Here is a 26,626-nt window from a genome sequence, read left to right as displayed (position 1 = left end):
ATTTCCAGAAGAGCATTGCACAGTAACTGTGGGGAAAATTTAAAACCCAGTTGGGGATTTCTTTCCTGTTAGTTTGGTTTTAGTTTTGATTTTGAGTTATTCGGGGGAGGGGCTCTGTTACCTTCTCAGCCTCAGAGCCTCTAACACACTTTTTAAAGTTGTTTGTTTGTTTGTTTGTTTTTTTAATGTGTATTTATTTTTGAGAGAGAGCGCGAGCAGGGAAGGGGCAGAGAGAGAGGGAGACCCAGAATCCTAAGCAGGCTCCAGGCTCCGAGCACGGAACCGATGTGGGGCTCGAACTCACGAACCGTGAGATCATAACCTGAACCGACTTCTGTCGCTTAACTGACTGAGCCACCCAGGCGCCCCTCTAACACACTTGTTACATTTTTTTCTTTTGAAAAGTTTCAAACCTAAAATACAAAAGTTGTAAGAGGAATACATTGCACCATCATAAGTGCTTGGCCTAGACTGACCGAGTCAACATTCTGTCACATTTTGTCCTCCCTGTCGGTGGCCACCTGTCATTATGATGACCGGGCCATCCACCTGTATAGGTCGTGTGTCTCGAGAACAAGGACCTTCCCTGCGGTGACTCCAAGACAATGCTCAGCCTTGAGCGCTGAACCAGACTATCCTACCACCCAGCGCAGGGGCCATCGGGAGCCTCAGTCTGCCCGGTGGCGTCAATCCCGTGTCACACAGGGCGGTCCCAGCCCTTTGTGGAACAGAGCTGCCCAGCAGTTTAGCAGATGTCCCCCAGTCTGCGTGTGCGTGATTCCCCACCGTGATTCTGCAGCAATGCCACAGGGGCCACGTGTCTCACGGGCGCCGGCGACCGCTCACTCCCCGGCAACCCGGCGGCCACGTGTCCACCCGTCCTTCCGCGCTACTGGTCGGCGGCCACCTGCCCTCTTCCCCTTTCCTCTGGTCTCGTCCGCGCGGACGCCGGCCCTCCCCTCCATTCCTGCCGTGACCCGTTCTCGGAAGCCGGACTCCGGTCGGTCACCCAAGCGCCCGAGCGGGCGGCGCCCCTCTCGTCGACCCCAGCTGCCGCGGAGCCCCCACCACCCAGGACGGCGCCGGGCGCGGGACTACAACTCCCAGAAGGCCCCGCGCGCGCGCGCCCCTGCGCGGCCGCCGTCGCGCATCACGTGGGGCTGGCCTCGCCGGTCACGTGGCCGCGGCGCGGGTCACGAGAACAAACACTCGGCCGCCGCGCTTTCCGGGCCGGTTCGGCCGCTGCTGGCCATGGCCAACGTGTCCAAGAAGGTGTCGTGGTCCGGCCGCGACCTGGACGACGACGAGGCGGCGCCCCTGCTGCGGAGGACGGCGCGGCCCGGGGCGCCAGCCGGCGAGGGCACGCCGCTGCTGAACGGGGCCGGGCCCGCGGCCGCCCGTCAGGTGAGTCCCTTCCGCCGGGAGAGCCCCGGGCCCGCTCCTCAGGCCCCCCGCCGCCGGGAGCCGGGAGCCGGGCGGGTGCGCCCCGGGCGGCCTTGGGCCACGCCTTCCCGGCCGCTCCGTCTCGCGGGTCAGCGGCTCTGGCGGGCGAGGGGTCGCCGGGTCGGCGGTGGCCCCGTGCCCAGCGGGTGCTGGCGGGCGCATCGGTGCTCTGACCATCCCCCTGCCGAAGAGGAGGCAGCTGAGGCTCGACTGGTTCCGGAACGTGCCCCGGGGCCGCTTTGGCAAATGGCAGCGCTGGCTGGAACCTGGGCCCTGGGTTCTGGAGTCTTGGGAGGGAAGCTCTGGGCCGGGTGACTAGTGGGGTTCGAGGGGCCGGCCCGGCTCCACGAGCTTCCGCTTGCACAGTGTTCTCTGGCGGTGGGGAGCTCTGCCGGCCCCCCTTTTCTGCAGGCACCAGTACGGGGCGATCTTAGGAAGGACGAGTATTTCCACCCAGGTGCCCTTAGCAATTAGTTGAAACTGGGGCGTCCACACAGACGCTGGGAGCGAGTCAGGGTGGTTGCGGGGTGGTCAGCACATCGGCGATGCAGTGGAGGTGTTTGATGAATTGCGTGTGGTGTTGATTTTGAGTTCTTGGACTCTTTTTATCCATCGCTTGCTCTTACTGTTTTTGCGTTTATTTTTCAGTTTTTCTTGTCCTGGTCTAGATCTGTCCTTTAGACGTTTGGACAGTGTTTAAAGATGAGAGAGGACCCAAGCCTCAGGCTGTTTCTCTAGGGCTTATCTTTGTACCGCCCCCCCCCCCCCCAGAGGCATCGGACAGCCAAAGCCCACGTCTGCTCTTTGAGTGAAATCTTAACGTTGAAATGCTTTCTGTGTCTATATGAGAAGTGATCTGAAGTGGCTCACTTGGGGGGAGGGGGAACGCATAAGGGTGCTTTGTCATTTTCTTCTTGGAACGTTATTTTTTCATCTTCTAAAAGAAAGTAACCCGAGGCCTACAAAATGGAAGCATAAAACTGGCTTTAATTAAAGAAATTGGAAACTTTGGGGTGGAATTTGGGTTTATCTCGAGAGTGAACGTGCTGGGGTTTCCCACTTCTCTCTCTTTTCTTTAGCGTTTCTATTTATTAGTGAGAGACAGAGAGAGACAGAGCACGAGTGGGGGAGGGGCAGAGAGAGAGGGAGACACAGAATCCAAAGCAGGCTCCAGGCTCCGAGCTGTCAGCCCAGAGCCCGACGTGGGGCTAGAACCCAGGAACTGTGAGATCATGACCTGAGCCCAAGTCAAATGCTTAACTCACTGAGCCACCCAGGCGCCCTGGGGTTCCTCGTTTCTCTTTGCAAATAGACACAGGAGTTGGCTCTTATGGTTTTTGTTTTGTTTCATTTTCTTTTTTTAAGAGCTCTTTGAAATCTTTTCTTAAAAAAAAATTTATTCCCTTAAAAAATGCTAAGCTCTTTGTTCAGCTGTGTTAGGTAGTAACAGACTAGCCTTTCTTAAACAATTAAGAAAAAAGTTTCTCCTGCACGTACTCAGTGCCCGGCTGTGTGCAGTGTGCCTGGGACACCGAAGCGCACGAAGCAGCTTCCTTCCGACCGGCTGCAGGCTCACGGAGACACAGGCCTCCTGCTCCGGGAAGACCGTGAGGGGCCCCAGAGACAGAAGAGGTCACAGTTGGTTCCGTTCTTTTTTTAAAAAAATTTTTTTTAACGTTTATTTATTTTTGAGACAGGGAGAGACAGAGCACGAACGGGGCAGGGTCAGAGAGAGGGAGACACAGAATCTGAAACAGGCTCCAGGCTCTGAGCTGTCAGCACAGAGCCCGACGTGGGGCTCAAACTCACGGACCGCGAGATCGTGACCTGAGCCGAAGTCGGCCGCTCAACCGACTGGGCCACCCAGGCGCCCCTGGTGCCATTCTTGAAGAGTGTGAGACCCTCAGGCAGGCCGATGGCTGGGAAAGGATGAAGGGTGTGTTTGGGATCCTGTGCAAGTTTGGAAAGTAGGTGGGAGTGGGGAGAGAGGCGGGTGGGACCTGCAGGGGACAGCTGCTGGCTTTGAATTTGGCCGTATCTTGCGGAGAGCGCTGCAGGAAGCTGGCCGTTCCAGCCTGAAAGGATCGTAGCCCGCTGTGTGCGGACTGGCATGCGGGGGACTGTAGGCATTTGAGCTGGAAGTGTCGCTCCGCACCCCGGGAGGCGAGCCCCGCAGCCTCCTCTGCCTCAGCGTCCCCGCCCGCAGAAAGGTCCGTGTGCGTGCTGCGCTCAGCGCTGTGCCCGTCCCAGCCGGCCAGCGGTAGCCGCTGTTCGTAGTCTTTGCGTTGGGAATGGCAGCACGAACGTGACTGTCCTTGGGTTGTCGTTCACGGGGTGACTCCGCTGGAGGCTGACGGGATTCCTCGACGCTGGCCTTTTGGTGGCAGGGTCTGCTCTGGGCCCGCAGGCCGAGCTCAGCGTTAGGCTCGGGGGCGCCCTGGTGCTGCTCTCAGTCCCGGGTCCATTTGGACTAAAATGACATCCCAGGCCAGCAACCCCCCTGCAGGAATGTTCTAGTGAATCAGACGCGGGAGCTCGTCTTGGCCACCTACTGGCCCTCTGGGGTTTGTTGCATTGTGTCCAGAGTCGCGTGGTGGTGGTGGTGCCACCGCGGCGTGGGCGTAGCCTTCTCCGCTCCTGAAGGAGCTGTTCTGGGCAGTGCCTGCCGGGTGACCTCCCTGCCAGGCTGCTGAGTGCCCCGTGGGGAGCAAGCACGGTGGGCAGGGTGGACTGGCGACCCTCCTGAGCTCAGCCGCCTGCCCGGAAGGAAGCAGGCTGCTCTGAGCCACCTGTGGGATGCTGTCCCCTTGGGCAGGCCCCTGGGCCCGTGGGGCCGGAGTGTGGGGTGATGGTGAGTTATCAGCGAGTCACTGCTGTTGTGTTGCTGGGACAAGAAGAAGGTGTGGTCAGCCAGTCATGGTTACGTATGTGGGTAGCGGGGAGCGGAGCATTTGGAGAACTTCTGGGGGAAATCTGAGGCAGAAGCAGATGCTTCAGCGGTGGGGGGTGGGGTGTGTGCAGGGTTTGTAAATGCAGGATGTTTCCAGGGACCTCAGCCTTGGGAAGATCTGCCTGGGACACCTTAGGGTCAGGAGGCGGGTAGCACTGTCAGGTTAGTGTTTAGAATCGATTCCAGGGATCTTCTCTGGAAGCTGGGTTACCTCCGGGTCTTCCCTGGTGACCTTGGAGCCGCAGACCACAGTCGGGGAGCTCCAAGGGCCAGGGCGGGGTGTTCGGGGAATCTGCCCGGGCGGCTCATCCGTCGTCCCCCCCAGCCCCTTGAGTGCTGGACATAAGCGAGCCCCCCGTCTTTCTCCTCGGTGGTTTCTAGCACCTCGTCATTCCATCCTGGAAGTTCCTCTGCCTTGGCGTCTGTGTCCTGTCCTCCCTTTTCTGTCTGCCCAGCCCCACCTTGGAGGGTCCAGGCTGGTTGCCCCACTGCCCTCCGTGAGGGCTCCCCAGATGGGTGTCCCTCCTGTCTTTAGTACCACTCAGGCAGGGTCAGCGTGGGTGGGACAGACCCCTGTCGTCAGCAAGGAGGCAGGCTGGAGAGCTGAGGGCCAAGACCAGGCCCGGGCCTAGACAGAACGTCCGGGGAAGCCTCCCGGGCAGAGGCCATGGTGGCGTTCCCGTCCCAGACGATTCCGCCCGCCGTCCCCTGCCCCCTCTGCACGGCTCACTCCTTCTCGATGGGGCTCAGCCTGCCGGCCTCCTCGCCCACCTGACCCAGCGTGCCAGGTTCTCACAGGCTCCCTCGGGTTTGCACTCGGTTTACAGGCGCCTGTCTGCTTGCCTGTGTGCCCCTGGCCGCTGCGGCCCTGTCCTCAGTGTGGAGCATGGACCTTGGCGGCCGTCAGAATGCGGCACGGTCGAATAGAACAAGAGACAGCTTGTAAGTTGTTTTTTTTTTTTAATTAAAAAAATTTTTTTTAATGTTTGCATATTTTTGAGAGAGACGGAGACGGAGCATGAGTGGGGGAGGGGCAGAGAGAGAGGGAGACACAGAATCCGAAGCAGCTGCAGGCTCCGAGCTGTCAGTACAGAGCCTGATGCAGGGCTTGAACTCACAGACTGCAAGGTCATGACCTGAGCCAAAGTCGGACACTTAACTGACTGAGCCACCCAGGCGCCCCAATAAGTTGCTTCTAAACTTTTGCTTTATGTTTGAGTAAAAACGTACGACAGAACTTGGCACCTTAACCAGTCTTTAGGGTACGGTTCAGTGGTGTCAGATGCATTGATGTTGTGCAATTGTCCCCACTGCCCGTCAGGGAACTCGCCCGCCTTGCACAACTGAAACACTGGCGCCCCAGCCCCTCCCCAGCCTGGCGCCCACTTTTCTACTTCCCGTCTTTGTAGACCCGAGTAGGAACCGCGCTGTGGTGTACGTGCAGTCACAGCGTCTGTCTTGCCGTGGCCAGCTGCCGTCTCTTAGCATAACATCCTTAAGGTTCCTCCGCGTCGTAGCAGATTGCAGAATCTACTTCCTTTTCGAGGCCAGACCGTCTTCTTTTGCACATGTGGACCCCAGTGGATTTATCCGTTCATCCGTCAAGAGACACTTGGGTTCCCCCCCAGCCCCCCGCCCCGTGGCCTGATCATGCTTCCGTGAGTGGGGTGTGCAAGGGTCTCTTCAGGTCCCTGCTTCCAGCTCTACAGTGTACCCCCAAGGTGGGGTTGCTGGGTCACGTGGTCATCTTGTGCTGAATTGTCCGAGGAGCCACCAGGCTGTGTGCCGCGGCTGCCGCACCATCACGCCCCCGACCCCGGGACACAGGGCTCGGGCTCCTGGGCACCCCTGCCGCATTCACGACTCCGGGCTTTGGTGGTGGCCGTTCTGACAGGTGTGAGGTGGCATCTGGTGGTTTGGATGTGCATGGCTCTGGTGACGTCGAGCACATTGTCCTGTGCTCACTGGCCATATGCATCTCGCCTTTGGAGACGTGTACTCGGGGCCTCTGCCCACTTTTGTGATTGGCTTCTTTTTGTGGTTGACTTGCGGGAGTTCTTCAGGGTTAAGGTGCTTGACTCCTTTCAGAAGTGCGATTCACAGCACGTTCTCCCTCTCTGCAGGCTGCCTTCCCCTCTGTTGTGTCTTCTGATGCACGGGGTTTTTTTTGGCAGGTCCCATTTGCACGTGCTTTTGTTTTTCATTTTAAAAATAAGTATGGATTTACAGGAAGTTGACAAGGCCATACAGAGCGGGCCCGAGCGCCTTGCCCCCATTTCCTTCACTGCGTCAGTCCCCGTAGTGACAGCACAGTGCTGAAACCGGGACACTGATGTTGGCACACGGGCGGTTCTCCGCCCTACGTCACGCAGGTGCCTCCGTGTGAGCGCCACCACAGTCAACGTGCAGACCGTGTGGGTCGGCACGAGGCTCCCTCATCCTGCCTCTTGTGGTCACCCCTCCCGCACCCCGATCCGTTCTCGTCCCCCAGACCCGACGTTTCCAGAGAGTCAGGTCCATGCAGCTGCACAGTGTGTAATCTCTGGGATCTTCGCGCCCTAGAGATTCCGTCCCGGCTGTTGTGCGTATCCGTAGTTTGAGGAGCTCATATGTCATCTCACCCGTGTTTAAGAGAGAAACAGACACGACATGAAATAAATCACTGAACTTCAAGTAAATGGTTTTTCTCACCATGAAAGATGTTTCCCGGAAGATGCCTTGAAGCCCAGAAAAGACGTGGAGAAGCTGGGGGTGGGTGCTTCACCTCCACTGCCATCACGCGGTCCGGGTCCAGCGTGCTCTGCTGGGGTGCGGTCCACCCTCCACACCTGGCAGCCTCTGTGTCACCTGAGCACGGGGGACCGTGCCCACTGGACCCTTCTTGCCGCACCTCTCCGGAGGTGATGTGTGTGCGGCGGCCTGGCCCCCTGCAAACCATTTAGATGTCAGAGGAAGCACTTGGCGGGTCCCGACTTTGGGCACCCTTTTTGCGGAGGAGTGATTGCCTGGTGTACTCGAGCTCCTTTCGTGATCACCGGAGAATAAGTGGCTCCGTCTGCCGGGTCGAAGAGCAGACCACCGTCTCCAGATGCCCCTCAATTCCAGCGCTCAGTTCCGCCCAGGCGTCGTTCAGCTGGGTTGTCCACGCTTGTGCCCCGTCCGCCGGCCGGTCAGCGTGTGTGGATGTGCGCCCAAGGAAGTACACTCGGTGTTGGCCGCGCTCAGGCTTGCGGCAGGGGGCAGTGGCCCAGGACCCCTCCGGGTCCAAGCTTCCTGTCTGCAGAGCGGAGGCTGTTCCAGGGCCAGGCGGCCTCCTGGCTGCGATTCCCTCGAGAACTGGGACCTCTCGCCGGCCCAGCGCAGTCGTCAGCGGGGCTGGCCCTCCTGCCCAGGGCGTGAAGCCGGGGAGCCCCGTCCTGCCTTTCTGCTCAGATTCAGCAGTTTGGGGCCGTTCCCGATCGTTCTTAAGAGAGAACCAGATGTTTCTGTCAGTAACCCCGCTCTACCAGAAGTCGCTGCACGTGTGTGAACGGACGTGCCCAGCTGCACACGGGGCACGGGTCCTCACGGGAACACGCAGCACTGTGGGGTGAGCGTGGGCCCCATGGATGACTGAGCCCGCAGATAGGACGAAGTGAGAGGTCGACAGCAGTGACTGGTAACGAAATAGGACAGTCGTGACGACGTCCCGTCCCAGAAGGTACGTGAATGCGGTCTCCGTCTCCAGGCGTCGTACTGTTGTCGTGCACGCGCCCTCGCTCCTTTGAGGATGCCAGGTGGCAGAATGCCCACGTGACGAGGTGGAGGGAGGCGGCTGGCGCCTTGTGATGTGGCGCCAGGTGGCTGCTGACCTTGTGACCGCCCATCAGGAGGAGGGTCATCTGCCTGCTGACCACGCGGCGGGATCCGTGGCCGGGGGGCTGGCATCTGATTCGTTCTCGTGCTGCGTCCTGTCCTCTGCGTCTGGGCCGACCCCCAGCGCAAGGCGCCCAGCCGCATGTGCCCTCCTCAGAGAAACCACGGGTCACGTTTCGGTGCCAGTATGTTCCACGCAGTACTTGGGGCATACTTAACGCTGCAACATGATGTTTCTCTGAAGTGCGAACGTTGGCCGGTCCCCTGACGTGGCCGGGCGGTAGGTGTAGGAAGAACCATGCGCCCGGGTGTCTGTCCTCTGTGGCTGACCAGCCCCCGGGCCCAGGAGCCCGCCCCGCTTCAGAGGCACCCTGGGGGTGCGGGCGCCCTGACCACACGTCTGGAGGGGCTGCGTGGAGACCTGTGACAGGTCCCTGCCGGCCGGAGCCTCCCGGTCTCCCGACGACGAGACACAGGAGGATGGGTGGGGTGGGGGGAGCCTGGAGGACGCTCGCGTGGGCGTCCTGCAGCCCTTGGTCCCCGGGGCTGGCAGCTGTCTGCAGTCTCGGTAGAGCGGAGGAGGGCCCGGCCTCTGGGGCCAGGAAGGCCTGGGCTTCCCGTTCAGGGGCTCGACTCGTCCCGGGCCCCCCGCCGGCCGTGCGGTAGGGTGGGGGGCCCCAGATGAGTCAGCACCGCCTGTGGCTGAGCGCCCTGTGATTTCTCTCACGCTTCCAGTCACCACGCTCAGCGTTTTTCCAGATCGGACAGATGAGCAACGTGGATCTGGACGACGAGCTGCTCGACCCCGTGAGTGCTAGACTCATCCCCTACCCTTCGCCTCTCGCCACCCACCCCTTCCTCCTGTGGGGGTGCCGCCCGGCAGGGGGCGGACGGGGAGCGCCGAACACGAAGGTGGTGGACGGCGGGCAGGGCCGGGCAGAGCAGGGGGGCAGCCGTGGGTCGTGCAGAGCTCAGGGACAGAATGACCAGCTGTCTCGCGGGGACCCCAGAGCCTGGGCGACCGAGGGTCTGCTTGAGCAGAGGCTGAGCCACGTGAGCAGAGATGGGGCAGCGCGAGCCGGGAGGGAACGCTGAGCGAGAGTGTCATGTGGGAGCACGAGACAGCTGGGGAAAGGCCAGGGGAACAGGCACCACCCGGGGGAGAGGGGCCTCGAGTGGGCCAGAGGGGGACTCTGGGGACAAGGACCTCAGGGGTGAGGGACCTTTGGACAGCGTGATGCCCTCTTGCCCTGCCCCGTGCCGAGCTGTCCGGCAGCTGCCGGGGAGTGCTTCCTGAGCCCGCCCGGCTCCCCCGACTTGCATTTGATTTCCTCCTCGGTGCCTCGTGGTTCGGACCTGCATTTCTGTGATGGCTGGTGGCAGCCCTCCGTATGTCTTCTTTGCAGAAATGTCTGTTCCCATTCTGTGCCGTTTTTATCAGGTTATTTGTGTTTTCGTTATCGGGTTGTAAGAATTCTTTAACTTTTTTAAAGATTTTATTTACTTATTTTTAAATTTATATTCAAATCAGTCAGCATGTAGCGCAACAATGATTTCAGGAGTAGATTCCTTAGTGCCCCTTCCCCATTTAGCCCATCCCCCCTCCCACACCCCCTCCAGCAACCCTCCGTTTGTTCTCCATATTGATGAGTCTCTTCTCTTTTGTCCCCCTCCCTGTTTTGATATTATTTTTGTTGCCTTTCCCTTAGGTTCATCTGTTTTGTCTCTTAAATTTTTTTTTGAATGTTTATTTTTGAGAGAGAGACAGAGCATGAGTGGGGGAGGGGCAGAGAGAGAGGGAGACACAGAATCTGAAACAGGCTCCAGGCTCCGAGCTGTCAGCACAGGGCCTGACGCAGGGCTTGAACCCACGAGCTGTGAGATCATGACCTCAGCCGAAGTCGGACGCTCAACCGACTGAGCCACCCAAGCGCCCCTCATCTGTTTTGTCTCTTAAAGTCCTCATAGGAGTGAAGTCCTATGATATCTGTCTTTCTCTGACTAATTTCACTTAGCATAATACCTTCCAGTTCCATCCACGTAGTTGCAAATGGCCAGATTTCATTCTTTTTGATTGCTGAGTAATACTCCATCGTGTATATATTCCGCATCTTCTTTTCCATTCATCCATCAATGGACATTTGGGCTCTTTCCATACTTTGGCTCTTGTCGATAGTGCTGCTATAAACATGGGGGTGCATGTGTCCCTTTGAAACAGCACACCTTGGGGCGCCTGGGTGGCTCAGTCAGTTAAGCGTCCGACTTCGGCTCAGGTCATGATCTCGCGGTCCGTGAGTTCGAGCCCCGCATCAGGCTCTGTGCTGACAGCTCAGAGCCTGGAGCCTGTTTCGGATTCTGTGTCTCCCTCTCTCTCTGGCCCTCCCCCGTTCATGCTCTGTCTCTCTCTGTCTCAAAAATAAAATAAAAGTTAAGAAAAAATTAAAAAAAAAAAAAGAAAAAAAAGAAACAGCACACCTGTATCCCTTGGATAAATGCCTAGCAGGGCAATTGCTGGGTCGTAGGGTAGTTCTATTTTTAATTTTTTGAGGAATCTCCATACTGTTTTCCAGAGTGGCTGCACCAGCTTGCATTCCCAAGGATTCTTTAATTTTGATGAACTCCAGTTAACTATTTCTTTCTGTTGTTACTGTACCTTTGCTGTCTTATGTAAGAAGCCACTGCCTAGTCCAAGGTCATGAAGATTTTCTCCTGTGTTTTCTTCTGAGACTTCTTTGATTTTAAAGATTTTGTTTGTTTTGGGGGAGAGAGAGAGAATGCCCACATGCACAGGCATACGAGTGGAGGAGGGGCAGAGAGAGAGAGAATCTCAAGCAGGCTCTGTGCTGCCCGCACGGAGCCCGACTTGGGGCGTGATCCCACAACCCTGGGGTCATGACCTGACCTGAGATCTATGCTCAACCGACTGAGCCACCGAGACACCTCGAGAGTTCTATGATTTTGGGTCTTGAATCTGTTTGTCACTGATTTTGTCTGATGGAAGGTGAGGGTAGAGCTTCACTCTTTTGGATGTGGATGTCCAGTTCCCTAGCACCGTTTCTCAGAAAAACCCTTCTTCTTTCCACACTGAGTTGTGTTGGCACCGTGTTCAAAAGTCAGCCATCCACGTGAGGCTCTGGGTCCCCCTTGTCTCCACCGGTCCCTGTGTCTGTCCTGGAGCCAGGGCCACACTGTCCGGGGGACCGGAGCTTTCATGTGAATCTTGAAACTAGGAAGTGAGTGTCCTCCAACTTTGTTCTCCTTTTTCAAGCTCGTGTTGGCCGCTGGAGACCCCTTGTGTTTCTGTGTGGTTTTTAAGCATGTCGGTTTCTTTGGGGACGCCAGCTGGGGCGGCCCGGGACTCGCCGCTTCTTCTTAGTGCTCAGTCCTCTGACCTGTGAGCACAGTGTGTCTGTCCACATATTCACATCTCTAGGTTCTCTCAGCGGTGCGTTGTGGTTTTCAGCGCACACGTCTTACGCTTCCCTTGGTAAATGTATTTTACGAGTAAGTATCATTTCATATATTGTACTTTTGGTGCTAACGTAAGTAGGGTTCTCTTAATTTCATTTTTGGTTGTTCATTGCAGGCATTTAGATATTTGTTTAGATATTTAGATATGTGTTTGATATTTGAGTGCTGATCGCATATCCTTCAATCTTATTGAATGCATTGTAGTTTTAATAATTTTTTAGTATGTTTTTTGGGATTTTGTGTATACAAGATCATGTCACCTGCAAATAGAGAGTTCTGTTTCTTCCTTTCCACTCTGGATGCCTTTTCTCTCTTGTTGCCTGACGGGCCTGGCGGAGCCTCCAGGACGAGGTCGAGTGGAAGTGACCATCCTCGTCTTGTTCCTGGTCTTCCGGGAGGAGCTTCGGTCCTTCGCCATCGAGGGTGATGACTGACGCCTCGACCAGGTTGACCTGGTTCTTTTCTTACTTTGTGACGTATTTTTGTCATGAAGGAGTGTCGAATTTTTATCAGACACTTTTTCTGAACTTACTGAGATGATTGTGTGGATTTTTTCCTTTATTCTGTTGAAACGGTATTGAACTGTTTTTACTCAACCACACTTCGGACACCAAGTGTGTGGGTTTTCCTCGCCAAGCAGTTCTCTGCAGACGTCGACCGGGTGTGCTACAACTTAACTCAATTCTGACACTCTTATCCGGCATTATGCAGACGCCCGGGGCTGAGGGCCCAGTCCCAGGAGACCACCCCCTCTTCCAACGCCAGTCACAAATCCAGGCTGTCACCTGTGCCTCTGATCGATCAACTCTAACTCCGGTCAGGGTTCTTACGCCCCCCCCCCCCCCTTCTCAGCCTCCATAATTTGCTAGAACGGCTCACAGAACTCAGGGAAACCCTCACTCATGTTTACTGGTCCCTCGTCAAGGATAGGACTCTCGGGAACAGGCATCCTGCAGAAAGGCCATGGGATTTCGGAGCCGGGTGCCGGCCCCTGGGACAGACCAACAATGTATTTCCCATGGTTCCGTAAACATGACATTACTTGATTTTCGGACGTTAAGCCAGTCTCACGTCCCTGAGATAAACCTGCCTCGGTCATGGTGCCGAGGGATCCGATGCGCTGGTTCCTCGTCCAGGACTTAGTGTCTGCATTCCTAAGGGGGTGTGCCTGTGCCCTCCTGTCTTGTGGCACCCTCGTCTGGCTCTGGGGTCCACAGACTACTGGCTTCATAGAACAGATGGACACATGTCCCCTCCCCTTCTCGTTTGTGCTTGCTCTTAAAAAAAATTTTGGGGGGGGGGGCGGCTGGGTACCTCAGTCGGTTGAGCGTCCGACTTCAGCTCAGGTCACGATCTGGCGGTCCGTGAGTTCGAGCCCCGCGTCGGGCTCTGGGCTGACGGCTCAGAGCCTGGAGCCTGCTTCGGATTCTGTGTCTCCCTTTTTCTCTGACCCTCCCCCATTCATGCTCTGTCTCTCTCTGTTTCAAAAATAAATAAAAACGTTAAAAAAAATTTTTTTTTAAAATTTTTTTTAAATAATGCGTGTTTATTTTTGAGAGAGAACGAGCAGGGGAGGGGCAGACAGGGAGACAGAATTCGAAGCAGGCTCCGGGCTCTGAGCTGTCAGGACAGAGCCCGACGTGGGGCTCAAACCCACGAACCGTGAGATCGTGACCTGAGTCGAAGTCGGGTGCTTATCCAACTGAGCGCCGCAGGTGCCCCCCTGTGGTTTTTTCTTAAATGTGCTGGCTCGTCAAGTATGTGGCTCTACTCTTTCTCCTACAGGACTTGGAACCCCCTCACCCTTTCCCCAAGGAGATCCCGCACAACGAGAAGCTCCTGTCCCTCAAGTACGAGGTGGGCCTCCTTCCTCTGGGCCCCACCCCAAGCAGCCCCTGGGCACCTGTCCCCCGCCCCCGCCCCACGTGAAGCTGGAGCGTGGGGTCAGGCGTGGCGTTGTGTCTGCCGCCCGCAGAGCTTGGACTACGACAACAGCGAGAACCAGCTCTTCCTGGAGGAGGAGCGGCGGATCAACCACACAGTGAGTCTGCGCGGGCCGCCCACGCCACTGCCCCGTGCTGCCCTGGCGCCATCTCCCTCCCCCTCCGTGGTCCTCGCACCTCCATCCCTTCTGCAAGAGACACCAGCGTGGGGCCCTGTGTGGGAGCGGCTGTGTCCTGTGGGTGGCGGAGGCCGCCTGCGCCCAGGCGCCCAAGGTGGCGGCCTCTGATGGCAAATCGGTTGGGAAGGCCCACTGCCTCTGAGATGACCAGAGGCCGCCTCCCCGTGATGCGGGGTCCGTGTGTAGCGTGCCGTTCCCGGTGGGGGCCTCCCCCCCGCACCCGCTTCTGATGGGCACCCCCGCCCCCCCCCCCCCACAGGCCTTCCGAACGGTGGAGATGAAGCGCTGGGTCATCTGTGCCATGATCGGGATTCTCACGGGCCTCGTGGCCTGCTTCATCGACATCGTGGTGGAGAACGTGGCTGGCCTGAAGTACAAGGTCGTCAAGGACAGTATCCTTCGTCTGTGGTCCCCAGCACAGGAGGGTCCACCGGCAGCCAAGCCTCTGAGCCCCGCGTGTGTGCTATCAAGGGCGGGGAGGTGTGGCTGCGTGCCCGTGTCTGTCACGGCCGGGAGGTGACGGTCCGGTCAGTGCGCAGCTCCTGGCGCTTGGGGCTCGGGAGGCCGGGCCGCAGGAGAGAGCAGGAAAGTTTTCATCCTTGACGAGCCCTCGACATCGACAAGTTCACGGAGCGGGGCGGGCTGTCCTTCTCCCTTCTGCTGTGGGCCACCCTCAATTCCGCATTCGTGCTCGTCGGCTCCGCCATCGTCGCGTTTGTGGAGGTAGGGCCACCAGGAGGTCGAGGCAGGGGCGCCTGCGTGGGTGGGAGCCCTGACACTGTGCTGGCCGGGTGGGCGTGGCTACACTGCTGGGGCCTCTGGCGCAGGTGTTAAACGTCCAGTCACCCCCGACCCCAGGGCGCCGGGCTCTTGCCCCGCTCAGCGAGGACTGTGGGGCCGGCCCAGGTGGAAGGGACCCCCCCCCCCGTGTCTCTCAGAAGCCTGCCTTCCTTCACCTGCCCCTTTGCCTCTCCCTTGTCGTGGGTATAGCATCCAGAAGCTTCTGTGTGGGGTGCTGTGCGGTGCCCTCCCCCCCGGCCCCTCGGCCAGTGTGTGGCATGTGCCTCCTGTCTGTCTTGTAGCGTCCCCCGCCCCTCGTGCCCTCTTGGGGACACCGGGCTTCCTTTCCTCTCCTTTCCCCACCCCTCCCGTGGTCTGCCGACCCCGGTGGTCACTGCCTGGGGGGTGAAGCGAGAATCCCTCCGTGGGCAGCTGTTCCCCGTGTGGGGCCCCGCGTGTCTGTGTCCTCCTGGGCCGGGTGGTGGCTGCGGCCCCTCGCTACCTGACCCGGCTCAGTGCTGGCCTCTGCCTCCTTCCAGCCGGTCGCTGCCGGCAGCGGGATCCCCCAGATCAAGTGCTTCCTCAACGGGGTGAAGATCCCGCATGTGGTCCGGCTCAAGGTGAGGCCCGGAGGGGGCGGGTGGCTGGCAGCAGGCGCTCCGCGTGGGGTTCTCGCGGGGTCGGGAGCTCCCGGTTTGCCCGCCTGCACGTGGGGACCGGCCCAGACGGACTCTGTGTGCTGCCCGTGAGCGCGTGCGTGGATTTTGCGTAATCTTGCTTTGGAAGGTGGTGAGGTTTTCTCTTAGCGCTTTAAGTCCTGCCCAAATGCTGAAATGGGGTATCTGTTACGGTCACGGCGGTGTGGAACCTAAGTTCTGCGTGGTGGTTAATGTTTCCAAACGAGAACAGCTCTGGTAGAGTGGTGGGTACGCTTGCCGTGACGCTTCTCTTGTTCTTAAAATTGTCCTCGATGTTCGTTACACTTACTGTCTTTGGCACCCTGTTTCTGAGGAGGTTGGGGGGGTCAGGAGCGTGGTCCCTCCGTGGTCCTTTCCGGTGTTGGGTCGGCATGCCTCAGCCAGAGGCTTCTCACCCCGTCTGGGGAGAGGGGGTGCTCCTGGGGGCCAGCAGCTGTGCACTGGGGGTGACACCCCGGGGGAGGCCCCGTGCCCTACTGCAAAGGGCAGGACTCGCCTCGGAGCCGCCGGGAGCAGCGTCTGCCCCGTTGCTACCACACGGGTAGCCAGGCGGCGGTGGGCAGCGACCCTGGCAGGCGGTCGGCAGAGAAATGCACCGGGGGGCCCGGAGGAGCCGAACCTCCTGCTGCTTTCTGCTCCCTGGGACACACGAGTACTCAGGGTAGAAAACGGGAAGATTAAGGAAGTCAGGAAAGAATCAGCCGGGAGCCCGGCTCCGAGGATACCCGCGGTAGACGCGTGGGCCCTCCCCACCTGCCTTGTCTCGTGGGGCTGGGGCTGGACACGTAGTCAGGATTGCTTCACGTTTACAGCTTTGCTACAGGTTCCCAGACCGCGTGGCCTTCGATCAGAGACTCGATGTGTTTTCCCTTGTATTCTAGACCCTCGTGATCAAAGTGTCTGGAGTGATCCTGTCTGTGGTGGGCGGACTGGCAGTGGGAAAGGTAACGGAGTGCGTGTGGTGCCGTCCTAGCCTGAGTCCCCCGCGCTCTGCCTGCGACCCGAGGCCACTGTGTTCTCTCGGAGCCACGCTTGTCTGAGGGCGGCTGTCCTGTGCTTCTAGGAGGGGCCGATGATTCACTCGGGCTCTGTGATCGCCGCCGGGATTTCCCAAGGGAGGTCAACGTCGCTGAAGCGAGATTTCAAGGTGAGTTCTCTCCTGCCGACACGGACGACCACGCATCCCTGGGAGGCTCCGCCAGGACCTTGGCCTCTCCCACGACCATCCCCAAGGCACGCAGAACGAGGAGGCAAGAGTGACTCATGGACACATTGAAGAGGCTTAGTTTCGGGATCTGTTCCAGAGCACTTTTGTCACGTTTCCCCTAAAAGCCACCACGTTTTGATGGCTAGTGCGCTGAGTTGACGTGGGAATGCACACGTTCGTTGTTTTTATAAGCAGAGTCTTAGATTTTTCCATCAAGAACGTGTTTTCAGCTCATCTGTCCGCAGTTGGCGGTGGGGTCTTGAGTTTCTAACGTGTCTCTTAGGCAGACTGTGACGTGTCCTCGTTGTTGTGAATGGGTGTCTTCGGTCCCCTCTCTCGGTTGTTGGCGTGCAAGGGTGCGTTCAGCGTGTGTCGCCTCATCAGCTCTCTGGTCTTTGTGAATGCAAGTCGATGGCTGTCCCGAGACGCCTTCATGTCCCCTCCTCCCTGCCCCCCTCTGCCTTCGGGCCCTGTCTCCGTGGCCTCTGGCTGACCTCGGCCCTTTCTCAGTGAAGTGCCCTCAGGGAGGCTGGCTGAGCCCCACTCTCCGCGTTTCTTCCTGTTGTAGATCTTCGAGTACTTCCGCAGAGACACGGAGAAGCGGGACTTCGTCTCAGCGGGAGCTGCGGCCGGAGTGTCCGCTGCATTTGGAGCCCCTGTGGGTGAGGAGGGCGGCCTGTGCCGGGGAGGTCTCCGTGCCCACTGTGTGGAGGAGAGTTCTTGGTGTTGGCAGACTTTGAGCTCGGGGTGAGGATGGGCACGTGCCCCCGAGAGGCCCTGTGGCCGCCCTTGACGGTCTTGGGGCCCTGGGGTCTCGTGGGGCAGGGGCTGTGGTAGATGCGGGGTCCCCCGTGGACTGGGTCGGCGCGGCAGTGCCGGGCTGCTTGCCGTTCTAGGTGGGGTGCTGTTCAGCTTGGAGGAGGGCGCCTCCTTCTGGAACCAGTTCCTGACGTGGAGAATAGTAAGTCTGTGGAGGGCCGCTCCCTCGCTGGAGTCAGGCACTGCCAGTCCCTGGCCTCTGCTGTCTGGCGGGCCCCTGCTCCTGGGGAGACGTCCCCTGACGTGCTGGGAGCCGTGCACCCTGTGGGTCTGTCATGGCCGGCCCTGCCCATCACTTGACCTGAGCCGCTGCCCGTCCCCCGTCGGCCGCGGGCCTTGTTTGCCACCTGCTCTCCTGCTTATCAGGACCCCAGACCCCGCACAGCTCGTCCCTCGACTCCATCACTGGCTTGGCCCAACGCTCATCCACACAAGGCAGTGACCCACTCGTCCAGCCGCGAGGGTCCAGCCTCGGGAGGGTCTCCAGACACCTCCTAAGTGACAGGGGAAGGCCCCCACCCAGCCTCCTGGCTCTGGGACTTCGGCCCAATGGGCTTGGTTCTGATGGCGCTCGTTCTCTCTGCCTACAGTTCTTTGCTTCCATGATTTCCACGTTCACCCTCAATTTTGTCCTGAGCATTTATCATGGAAACATATGGGACCTGTCGAGCCCAGGACTGATCAACTTTGGAAGATTTGACACAGAGGTAATATAATGTGCTCCCGCGTTCTTCCCGGTTCTTTCTTAGTGTGGGGCCAAGATCATCCCGGGATGATTCCGGTTCATTCTGAGAATGTGGACTGTAGAGAAATAGCTGGTTTTAGCTGCATGATTGAGCTGAGTGCCGAGGGCCGGAGATGGGAGGAAGGCACACCTCGGAACTGCCTGTCAGGTTGGGATGCCTGACACCCATCGGACACTCCCGGGGGTATCTTGGCAGTCTGCTGACTGTTGGACAAAGGTGCTTAGATCCCACTCCCGGGAGGGGCCACGCACGCGGACACAGAGGAGCCCTGGGTGGCTCAGAGGGTCACAAGACGTGTTCCCGGGGCTCTTCCTCACTTGTGCCCCGCTGACTGCCATTTGGCAGAAGCTTGGGCCGTCCCCGCCTTCAGCTGGACGGAGACGCAGACCAGGAGCAGGTGAAAGCCTTACAGGGAGCGTGATCTGCTCAGAACGCCCGGCGTTTCTGTCTGGTGGGACCCCCACGGTTCTGCGTGCAAATGCTGGGGGCGCCGTGTGCATGGGCAGACTGTGGGCCGTGTCTGTACCAGGGTCTGCGTGGAGACAGCTCACGGGCTGCTCGTTCTCTCCCCTGTGCAGACGATGGTGTACACGATCCACGAGATCCCCATCTTCATCGCCATGGGCGTGGTGGGTAAGGGCCGGTCCGTGCTTCCTGTCACTCCCCCAGACGGCCGCGGGTCCCTTCCAGTGGGGTCAGGGCCTGCCAGAGCCCAGCCTGGCCCAGCTTTGAGGTGGCTGGAGAGGAAAACAGCCCTGCACCCCACATCCTCCCGTGTCCTGCCCTGTGCACACGCCCCCAGGAGGGAGCCCACAGCCCGAAGACCAGAGCTTTACCTCTCCACCGGAGAAGCTGCTGTTGGTGGGGGGGAGGCAGGGGGTCCACAGAGAAATAGAATGAGCTGTGGATGGTGCTTTCTGCTGCGAGAAACCTTTTTTCCTGGAAGGAAAGCAAAGCCTCTGAGACAAGCCAGGGCGTCTGTCAGGGTGCGGTGACACAGACATACACTGCTCCCTTCCCACGCCTCTGCTGCCTGGGAGGCCACCTCCTTCCTCCCCTGTGTCCCTCACATGCTCCCCCTTCCCGGTCGTAGGTGGTATTCTTGGGGCCGTGTTCAATGCCTTGAATTACTGGCTGACGATGTTTCGAATCAGGTGAGAAACCTCCACTTTGTGGACCAAACGGACCGGTGTGGCTCCTGGGGCCTTTGAAAACGGATGTATCGTGGGCCCTGTGCCCACGGAGCCACGCGGAAGGCCGTGTGCCAATGCGCGTCCTTCTGTGATGGGCCAGCGCTGGCCAGGGGCTGGGTGAGGCTGGGTTTGGCTGGAGGCCCGGAAAGGGGCCCTGGGGTTGGGGTCCTCCCAGCTGCTCCGTCCAGCCTCGGCGCCTGGTCCATCCGGGCGTCTCGACCCGGGATATAGTCGGGCCCGCAGACCTGCAGAGCAGCGTGGGAGCTCGCGAGTTTCCTGAACCTCCGGGCGGGTCCTGGGCTCAAGGACGCGCACCTTCCTTCTTGTCGTCCGGCCCTGGTGCCTGCGCGCTGTCACCCCGTGGTGTCCTGTGACGGGCTTTCCTCGGAGCCCCGGTCTCCGTGGTCACGGCAGCGGCCCAGGCGTCCAGCCGTCCCAAGGCCCTGTCCATCCTGCTGTCTGCTCTAGGTACATCCACCGGCCCTGCCTCCAGGTGATTGAGGCCATGCTGGTGGCTGCCGTCACGGCCACGGTCGCCTTCGTGCTGATTTACTCATCGCGGGACTGCCAGCCCCTGCAGGGGAGCTCCGTGTCCTATCCCCTCCAGGTAAGGGGTCCGGGGCCGGGGGGAAGGGTCCGCCAGCCGGGGCCCAGCAGGAAGGAGGCTGGCACAGCTGAACTCCGGGATGGAGGGGCTTCCCAGGGCCACCGGGCGTCAGGGAGAGGCATTATGTCAGACAGGGTCTCCCCGGTCCTCCCTCCAGAGCACTGGCCTGCCCGGGGCCACACGAGGACGTGCAGCCACACGCACGCACGTGCTCTGGAGGTTGGCACACGGATGAACACGACCGGGTTTGCCTGTAAATGGGTTTATTTGGCCATGAAAAGGGGTGAAGCCCTGACACACAATACAGCGTGGAGGGACCTCGAGAACACTGTGGAGAGAAGCCAGACACAAAGTCCCGTATGGTGTGTGACGCTCTGTGTGTGAAACATCCGGAACAGGCGGGTCCACGGAGGCAGAGCAGATTCGCGGTGGCCAGGGGCTGGCGGACGCACCAGGGAGTGACCACTGACGGGTGGATAGAAACCGGTGTCACGGGTGTGGGTCTGGGCTTCCCCCAGCCGACTGGCCACCCGAGCCGGCCTCCTCTGTGGGTTAGGCGTCCAGGAACCACAGCTGTGCTCGCCTGGGAGGGCCGGACCCCTGCGCACCAGCGCTCAGGTGGCCGCCTGTTGAGCCCCGGGAGTGTGCTCAGGGGTGCGTCCCGGAGTCCTCGTGTGCCCCATTGTTCCGTGGACTGGCCCCTGCAGGCTGGACCTCTGATGCTCTGGCCGTTCCTGGGCCTGGCTCTTTGCTGGCCCCTGCTAGGCCTTGACCTGCCCCACCCGTCACGTGGTTGGCCCCTGGCCCCAGCGGCCTGTTCCCTCTTCCACCCTCGCAGCTTTTCTGTGCGGACGGTGAGTACAACTCCATGGCCGCGGCCTTCTTCAACACCCCCGAGAAGAGCGTGGTCAGCCTTTTCCACGACCCACCAGGTGAGTGCCCAGGCTCTCTGGTGCCAGCCGCGTGTCCCCACGTGCTCTCTGACCGACCCGCGGTCACTGGGCCCAGGGCCCGGGTGTCGCCTTCTGGCCAGCTGTGCCCTGAGGGCAGGGGTCACCACCCTTGCCGCAGTGGTGGGCACGCTGGTGTGCAGGGGTTCGGCCGGACCCTTCTCTTCCTGGGGGGCGGCTGCTGGCGTGGGCCCACGCGGGTGGGTCCACGCTCAGGCCCTGGCCAGCCCCCTCTCCCCCAGGCTCCTACAACCCCGTGACGCTAGGTCTCTTCACCCTGGTCTACTTCTTCTTGGCCTGCTGGACCTACGGGCTCACGGTGTCCGCTGGTGTCTTCATCCCGTCCCTGCTCATCGGGGCCGCCTGGGGCCGGCTCTTCGGGATCTCCCTGTCCTACGTCACCGGGGCCGCGGTGAGTGTGGGCTCCCAGCGCGCGGGGACGGCGTTTGTGCTCGGCCTTGAGTTTCCTGGACGCTGGTGTTTGACGCGTCCTGTTGGCCCAGCCGTCTGTGCTGCACAGACGCTCGTCGGGGAGGTTTGGTGTTTCCCGTTACAGGACGGGCCCTGGGAGCATGTGACTGAGGCGCGTGTGCCGGCCTCTGGGAACTTGGTTTCCATGTTTTGTGTTTTTATTCTTATTTTAGTCAAGATTTTAAAACCTGTGAGAAGGCACAGGCAGAGTCTCCCGTCCCCCCATCTGCTCCCTTTTCCAGGCTCTGGTTGTGTGTTTTGTCAGGTTTCCTTCCAGACGTGGTCTTTGGGTGGTGGTCTTTCAATCCCGAAGCGGTTTGTGCGCCGTAAGGCCTCCCCCTCCGCGGAAGCACATAGTCTGGCGTTCCTTAGCGTGTTCGCAGACTCGTGTACGAGTCTCCGCTGTCGAGCGCCATGCTTGGCATCCCTCACCGCAGGAAGCCTGCACCCCTGACAGCCGCTGCCACACCCCGTCTCTGCACATGCACCCGTTCTGGGCATTTCCTGAGCGGAACCCCACGCTGTGAGGCGTCGCCCGCGTCTGTCCGTGCTGTGCACGTGCTGGGTTCCCTGCTCCCTCGCGGTGCAGTCATTTCTGCACAGATGGTGCCCACTGCGTGCGTGTGGGCGCCACCGTCCTTCCTCAGCGCACAGAAGGTGCTTCTTGCCTTAGCTGCTGAGTCGTCCGGTGCGTGCAGGTGGCATAGGTCATTCGGGGCATCCTGAGCGGGGCGCACCTAGGGTACTTCCAGGTTTCTGTCACCCTGGATGCTGCCACAGAACACTTTGCTCACGTGTGTGTAAACCGTAGGGTTTCCTTCTAGGGCTGGAATTGCTGGGCCCAGTTGCCCCTGGGGTGTCATGCATCTCTTTGGGTTTGAGTAGGGGGCTGCCAGCCCCTGACCCTCCTCTGTCATCCCCACAGATCTGGGCGGATCCTGGCAAATACGCCCTGATGGGAGCGGCCGCCCAGCTGGGTGAGTCCTGGCCTCCCCGTGGGGTCCCAAGGTTAGGAGGGGGCACCTTCCCCTTGGAGGAGTGAAGGCAGGAGTTGACCCCGTGTCAGTGTGCAGGGTCACTGTCCCCACCCAGTGCGGCCTGCCCGGGCGGACCACGAGGGTAAATGGTGGGGTCGGGGGGGCACGCAGGTGTGCACAGAGAACACAGATGGGCAGGGGAGGTAGGAGAGGCCTTGTGGCCCACAGAGGCTGGACGCTACCCCTGACTCCCCCCCCCCACACACACCTGGACAGGTGGGATCGTGAGAATGACGCTCAGCCTGACCGTCATCATGATGGAGGCCACCAGCAACGTGACCTATGGCTTCCCCATCATGCTGGTCCTGATGACTGCCAAGATCGTGGGGGACATCTTCATCGAGGTGTGGCTTGTGGGAAGAGGCCTGCCAATCCTTCTTGTCCCTTGCTTTGTGGGCCCCCCATGCCCCTGGCCGGGAGCCTGAGCCTGGGGACTGGGGGTGTGCGGCAGGGGTGTGCGGCAGAGGTGGAGGGAGGGACCGACAGAGCCCCCGCGCCAACAGCCCGCACGTCCTCAGGGCCTGTACGACATGCACATCCAGCTGCAGAGCGTGCCCTTCCTGCACTGGGAGGCCCCCGTCACCTCACATTCGCTCACCGCCAGGTACGGTGGCACCGTGGTGGCTTCCGGCGGTTTGGGAGGGCCCGTGTCTGAGGGTCTGGGGAAGCGCTGTGTGGGCGGCCGGCCGGGGAAGCCCCTGGGGTCTGTGGGCTCCTGGCTCCCCGTCCCCGGTTTTCCCGCCTACCGGGGCTGCACACGTATCACGCGTGCACTCCCGTGTGAGCAGAGCGGGGAGCTCCCCTCGGTCCCGTGGCTGGTCACGGCAAGGCCACAGCGGGGGCTCTTCCGCAGGGAGGTGATGAGCACGCCGGTCGTCTGCCTGCGGAGGAGGGAGAAGGTGGGCGTCATCGTGGACGTTCTCAGCAACACGGCCTCCAATCACAACGGGTTCCCTGTGGTGGAGCTGGCCGATGACAGCCAGGTACCCGGGGCGGCCCACCCGCGCCCACGCGGCCCCGGGACGGCTGGCGGAGGCCAAGTTCCCGGCTGCATGCGTGGCCTGTGCAGCCGTGCTGCGGATATGGAGACCCTGCACGTGCAGTTGGGGCTCCGCCCCACTTGTTGGGAAGGAACGGAATCAGGAGGCCGGGCAGAGGCGGCCCGCTGGGGGTGGCCAGCCATCCACGTGTCTTGGGCTCCTGCCCTGTCAGCTGAGGAGCTGTGGGGGGGGGGGGGGGGGGGGACACCCGTCAGGAGCTGCCTGGGATGTCAGGGCCGCGGTGTGCGTCTCACCCTGGCTTCTCGTCGCCTCGTTCTCACGGTCACGTCCCGTTGCCGCTGCCGGGAGTGTGCGAGATGCCTGCTGCAGGGCCGGTGTCTGCCTCGAAGGTCGCCGCGGGGCCACCGAGCATGACAGGAAGGGCCTCGGGTTTGGGCTTCACCCACAGACCACAGACGGGTCTCTTTTCTGCAGCCGGCCCGGCTTCAGGGCTTGATCCTGCGCTCCCAGCTGATCGTCCTCCTGAAGCACAAGGTAGCTGCCGGGCACCTGGGGGGGTGGGGGTGGGAGGCAGGAGGCACAGCCGGGTGCCCGAGTCCTGACACACCACTGCCTGCAGGTGTTTGTGGAGCGCTCCAACATGGGCCTGGTGCGGCGGCGGCTTCGGCTGAAGGACTTCCGGGACGCCTACCCACGCTTCCCCCCGATCCAGTCCATCCATGTGTCCCAGGATGAGCGGGAGTGCACCATGGACCTCTCAGAGTTCATGAACCCCTCCCCCTACACGGTGCCCCAGGTGCCTGCCCAAGAGGCCGTGGCCAGGGCAGGAGCCACTCCGAACACGTCCTTTGTTTTTCTCTTTTTTACATTTTTTCAATTTGAGACAGCGTGATGGGGTGCACACAAGTGGGGGAAGGGCAGAGAGGGAGGGAGAGCAGGGGAGGGACGCAGAAAGAGAGCGAGAATCCCAAGCAGGCCCTGCACTGTCATCACAGAGCCCCACGCGGGGCTCAAACCCACGAACTGTGAGACTGTGGCCTGAGCTGAAATCAGGAGTCAGGCGCTCAGCCAACCGAGCCCCCAGGCGTCTCCCTCCGGGACACATCTTTGTGCGGAGGGGGGAGGTACAGGGGGTCCGCCAGCCAACCTCTTCCCATACTAGCGGGGCTGGCAGGTCAGCTGAGGCCCTGTCCCCTCCCTTTGCAGGAGGCGTCCCTCCCTCGGGTGTTCAAGCTGTTCCGGGCGCTGGGCCTCAGGCACCTGGTGGTGGTGGACAACTGCAACCAGGTGAGTGGTGGGGAGGGCGTGCCCGAGGGAGCCCTGGGGCAGGGCCCGGGTGCCAGCCTCGCCCTTTGCCTCCTGAGCTGACTGCCCTGGTCGCGGGTGGGTACTCGCTCTCGGCTCCTGTGGGGGACTCGAGGTTCGGTATGCAGACTGGCCACCTGCTCGGTCCTGGGGTTCCCCAAACTGTGCTGCCCCTTGGCACGTGGGGCAGCGGCTTCCACAGAGGCAGGGGGTTGCCGGCGTCACTGACTTGGCTTTGCCTCCACAGGTGGTCGGACTGGTGACCAGGAAAGACCTAGCCAGGTACCGGCTCGGGAAAGGGGGCCTTGAAGAGCTCTCCCTGGCCCAGACGTGAGGCCTCAGCCCTTCTCTGGGGCCCCCCCGCTCCCTGGAGCAGCACTGGATCCAGCATCCCCTACTCCTCGGGACGTGTGTGTCTGTGTTTGTGCGCCTGTGAGACCGTGAGCGAGCGGCACCCCGTGGGTCCCAGTGGTGCCAGCCCGCAGGCAGGGCCCTCTGCTGCTTGTGTGCCGTCTGTCCCCCTGCGGGCCGGCCTGGAAGGACCACACTGACTGTGCGTCACCAGCTGGGGCCCGGGTGACGCACGGCTGCGGCAGAGATCGTGGCCTTGTCCCTTTGGCTCATTCTGTGGCCGTGAGGTGATGGGCCTGGGCACTGGACCCTGCCTGGCAAAGGCTCCAGCTGGACACCTGGAGGCGGGGCCCTGGGGAGCGGCCTCTGCAGCCAGCTCTGTAGGGAGTTAGGCTCTTTTGCCAGACTCACCACACGGCCTCTCTGGGGTCTTGGCCAGAGAGAAAGCCGAAAACATCGATGGGGTGAACGCCTCCGTCACCCCGAGCTGTGGTCCAGACCAGACCCACAGCTGTCGCCAGAGTGCACGGCACTGAGAGAGCTGCTATCTAAGCACGTGGGGGCTCCCACTGGCCTCTGAGGACCCTTGGTCCGGGGCCGTGTTCCAGGACAGCTCCAGTTCCAGTCCTGGGGCAGGTGGGCTCTGGGATGGGCAGGTGGGCTCTGGGATGGGCTGGTGAGCCCAGAGCAAGAATGCTGTGCCTCTGTTAGGCTAGATGGGCCTGGATCCGGTGTCCTGTGTCCCCAGAGCCCTAGGAGACCTTTTCTGGAGGTGATTCCCTGGCCTACTTCTGAGACTAGGTGATGTGGGTGCCATTGTAGCAGCTGGGGGTGGGGTGGGGGACGGTTCGCCTTGGTTCTGGCCCCTTAAAGGAGGTGGGTCCTCAAAACGCTGGTACCTTCTTGGTGGCAGCCCCCCTGGGGGACGCGGTGAGAGGAGCGGGGGCTTTGAAAGGGAGAAATAAAGGAATCGTACCCTCACACTTGCAGCTTGGCTCCCTTGTTCCTGCTCAGCACCAGCCACAGTCTAGCAGTGGGGGATCTGCGGGACCGCTGAGGGTGGGGGTGTCTGGGACGGGGCGTCTTAGATGCGCATGTGGGACCCCACAGGGAGGCGGGGAAGGCAAGAGACGCAGAAACTCACGGGTGAGGAAGCAGTTGTGGCCGACACACGCCCATGGGATGTGCTGGCACCAGCTGCCAGACAGCTTCAGGGCCGGTCTGGGCGGTTTGCTGCTCTGGGCCACGAGGGGGGTGATGTGGCCACAGGCAGGGCCTTGAAAGGGCCCGAGACCACGGGTTGACTTCTGAGTGTCCACCTTGTGCCCTCTGTGGGTGGGCTTGGGCGACCGGGCAGGGGGAGCACCGCGTCGGGCTGGGAGGACCTGGCGTGGGAGAGTGTGCATGTCGTGGTTTGCGTTGACGACACGAACCGGCCGCACGTTCGTCACGTGGGATTAAATAAAATGCACCATGGAAACGCTGCAGCCGCCTCTGTTTGCTTTCTTACTGTGGCCACGAGGATCCTGGAGCCCGCGCGCAGCCCGCGCCTGCGGCCCGCACCCTCTCCTGCTCCGGTCGCGTGCCTCTGCCTGTTCTATCTGTCCCGGACAACCCCTT

At 60.6% G+C, this 26,626-nt stretch overlaps 1 protein-coding gene across 7 annotated transcripts; it reads left to right on the top strand.

The window, feature by feature from the left end:
* The first annotated feature begins 1,202 nt into the window (after positions 1-1,202).
* Positions 1,203-25,995, top strand: CLCN7 (chloride voltage-gated channel 7). Of its 7 annotated transcripts, none has more exons than XM_030301623.1 (25): positions 1,203-1,404; positions 8,984-9,055; positions 13,505-13,576; positions 13,695-13,760; positions 14,101-14,233; positions 14,455-14,564; positions 15,161-15,241; positions 16,201-16,263; positions 16,383-16,466; positions 17,095-17,188; positions 17,423-17,487; positions 17,936-18,052; positions 18,670-18,724; positions 19,185-19,245; positions 19,753-19,891; positions 20,730-20,823; positions 21,084-21,253; positions 22,238-22,289; positions 22,566-22,693; positions 22,868-22,953; positions 23,203-23,332; positions 23,825-23,884; positions 23,970-24,146; positions 24,557-24,637; positions 24,903-25,995. In XM_030301623.1, exons 1-25 carry the CDS (start codon positions 1,252-1,254, stop codon positions 24,987-24,989), a joined length of 2,430 nt encoding a protein of 809 aa, XP_030157483.1. In that variant the 5' UTR covers positions 1,203-1,251; the 3' UTR covers positions 24,990-25,995. The 7 variants fall into 7 exon arrangements, with proteins under 7 accessions (XP_030157483.1, XP_030157484.1, XP_030157485.1 ...); XM_030301625.1 differs by lacking the exon at positions 1,203-1,404 and adding an exon at positions 4,448-4,555 and having other exon boundaries at positions 13,505-13,569; XM_030301626.1 differs by lacking the exon at positions 1,203-1,404 and adding an exon at positions 4,626-5,335 and having other exon boundaries at positions 13,505-13,569.
* Positions 25,996-26,626: the final 631 nt, after the last annotated feature.

Source organism: Lynx canadensis, chromosome E3 (assembly GCF_007474595.2).
Source record: "Lynx canadensis isolate LIC74 chromosome E3, mLynCan4.pri.v2, whole genome shotgun sequence".
Classification (NCBI taxonomy): domain Eukaryota; kingdom Metazoa; phylum Chordata; class Mammalia; order Carnivora; family Felidae; genus Lynx; species Lynx canadensis.
Note: the sequence above shows the minus strand (reverse complement) of the source record. Positions and strands in the feature narration are given on the sequence as shown.

What these genes read in the sequence shown, in the direction of transcription:
- CLCN7 (XM_030301623.1), top strand. Translation starts at nt 1,252, where the DNA reads ATGGCCAACGTGTCCAAGAAGGTGTCGTGGTCCGGCCGCGACCTGGAC. An exon ending in CTGACGATGTTTCGAATCAG is followed by an intron (nt 19,246 to 19,752) that starts GTGAGAAACCTC and finishes TGTCTGCTCTAG; the next exon opens with GTACATCCACCGGCCCTGCC. An exon ending in CCTTTTCCACGACCCACCAG is followed by an intron (nt 20,824 to 21,083) that starts GTGAGTGCCCAG and finishes CCTCTCCCCCAG; the next exon opens with GCTCCTACAACCCCGTGACG.